The following is a 2,456-nucleotide window of genomic DNA, read 5'->3' as shown; positions in this document are numbered from 1 at the left end:
AAAAAAAAAAAAGCTTACATTGGAAAAACCTGTTTTTCACCTTGTGGAGAATTGGTGACACATGGCCCTAATATTACTGTTCCTTTTTCTTTTCTTTTCTTTCTTTCTTTTTTGTTTTTTGTTTTTTTTTGTCGGTCACGGGGCTTCAGCTCTGGGCCTGGGCGCTGTCTCTCAGCTCTTCAAGGCTAGTGCTCTACCACTTGAGCTACTGTGCCACTTCCAGCTTTTTCTGTTTGTGAGGTGCTGAGGAATCGAACCCAGGGCCTCATACATGCGAGGCAAGCACGCCACTGAGCCACCTTCCCAACCCTGTTCCCTTTTTCTTGTGGTCAGTTTCCTTTGTGGGGATCTTTGCCACAGACAGAGTAGACCTCAGAAGACACTAGAGCCTGCAGGCCCTGAGTATGTGCTTTGCTAAGTTCTCCAAAGGTGATCAGATCCATCTGCTGAGGGGCGTGTGTAGGACATGGGAAAGGTAGCCTTAGCATGCAGGACAGACTATGGGAATGCAAACATGTCTCATGCCAGCTACCTCATGTACCTCTGACTCTCCATCTTCTGACTATAGGGAAGGACATTGCCCGGCCTTGGAAACTTGTGTACTATCGAGCAAAGAAAATATTTGATGTCAATAATTACAAAGGCAGGTAAGGAAAAGGCTTTAAGTTGAGCATTGTCTACTTGTCTGTAGTCTCTGCCAGTGTTCTGAAACAAAATATGTACCGCACTAGATAAGAGGTAAAAATCATGAAGCTTCTTATGTTGAAACCAGACTCTGGATTTGTAACGTGTGTCTTCAAGGCTCATTTCAATTTCTACCTCTATAGTAAGCCTTTTGGGATCTTCTCATTCCTAAATATCTTCAGCTGCTGCTTCAGACTTTGGTTTTCAGCTAGACATTCCCTGCCTCCTCCATGGCCTCCCCAGGCTCTGCTTACTGCTGTGTTGTAATCATCACCTCCAAAGCTCTCTTCTCAACCTGCTTTGCTGGTCTTTTCTGCCTTTGTTAGCTCAGTGCTTTGGGTTTCTAGTGTGTCTTTGAAAATGGTAGTCAGAATAGTGTTGGCTCAGTTAAGCAATTCAGTAGTCTCAATGCAGAATGTCTCATGGGATTCTTTACTCTCTCCCTTCTCCCCAAGTAAAATTTCCAGAAATAATTTGTGTTCAACATTCCAAAAAAAGGTTCTTTTTTAAGCAGTGAAGCAGAGTTTAATAGAGAGAAAGTACTTATTAAGGGATACAATGGGCCCCAGCTAGATAGCTCAAGAGCCTCTGTGTGTATGTGTGTAGAGAGAGAGAGAATGAGTGCTCTCAGGAATGGAAGTTGCAGACAAAATAGCAGCTGTTCTTTGCTCAGATGTTCTCTTCTTCTTCTTTTTTTTTGGTCAGTTGTGGGGCTTGAACTGTGGTCCTAGGTGCTGTCCCTCCGCTCTTCGGCTCACGGCTAGCACTCTACCACTTGAACCACAGCGCCAGTTTTCTGGTGGTTTATTGGAGATTCACGGACTTCCTGCCTGGGCTGGCTTTGAACCTCGATCCTCAGATCTCAGCCTCCTGAGTAGCTAGGATTACAGGAGTGAGCCACTGACTCAAGGCTGCCTTTGTTCTTTCTGTGCTGGGGGGATATACATGGTCATGACTTATTTCGACCTCTAACCCACAGGCAATGGTTCTGAGTAGCTGAGATGGCTGTTATTTATTATTATAAGATATGGAGACATCTCTAGGCCTCCCCAAAACACAGAAATGATAAATGAACTTTAGGGTTTCCCTTCCTCAGATAAAAGCAGGATGCCAGGCAATTGGTAAAAGTTTTTCGACTACTGCTTCATACTACCATGAGAACACTGTTTCTCATCTTGCAATTCACGCAATGGTGGATTTGTTTCCCCTCTCTCAGGTACAGCAAAGGAGAGATGGAAAAGTTGAAGGCATACCAATCCATGCATGGGAACAACTGGAAGAAGATTGGTGCTATGGTGGCCCGCAGCAGCCTCTCGGTAGCCCTAAAGTTCTCCCAGATGGGCAGTCGTAAGTGGCGCATCTCTGACCATGATCCCACTTTGAGCCAGCACCTGGAGATCTCTGTACTCTCAAGGAACTATGTTCAGGCCAGGGTGTCTCTAGGTCTCTTCACTTTCCTCTCTGTGTTCAGTGAAGCCATACAGCCTTCACTTATTAGATGGATTTCAACCACACAAATTCATTGTCTTGCAGCAGGAATCTAATTGGGAGTTTTCCTGCTGACACTGGAAGCTATCAGGGAACCTGACATAAGGAGGCACTTCTTGGGGCTGGGAAGGTGGCTCAATGGTAGAGTGCTTGCCTTGCATGCATGATGCCCTGGGTTCGATTCCTCAGCACCACATAAGCAGAAAAAGCTGGAAGTGGTGCTGTGGGTCAAGTGGTAGAGTGCTAGCCTTGAGCTGAAAAGCTGAGGAACAGTGCCCAGGCCC

General features: G+C 45.8%; 1 protein-coding gene across 2 annotated transcripts in view; it reads left to right on the top strand.

The window, feature by feature from the left end:
* Positions 1-2,456, top strand: part of Ttf1 (transcription termination factor, RNA polymerase I) — a 31,998-nt gene that overhangs the window by 16,157 nt on the left and 13,385 nt on the right. For both annotated transcript variants that reach the window (XM_013021235.1, XM_013021234.1), the window contains 2 exons: positions 569-647; positions 1,901-2,031. In XM_013021235.1, coding sequence (XP_012876689.1) covers positions 569-647; positions 1,901-2,031 — 210 coding nt within the window. The remainder of the gene's footprint in view (positions 1-568; positions 648-1,900; positions 2,032-2,456) is intronic.

The sequence above is a fragment of the Dipodomys ordii genome, unplaced genomic scaffold (assembly GCF_000151885.1).
Source record: "Dipodomys ordii isolate 6190 unplaced genomic scaffold, Dord_2.0 Scaffold55, whole genome shotgun sequence".
Taxonomy (NCBI): Eukaryota; Metazoa; Chordata; class Mammalia; order Rodentia; family Heteromyidae; genus Dipodomys; species Dipodomys ordii.
This window is presented reverse-complemented; position numbering and strand designations above follow the sequence as displayed.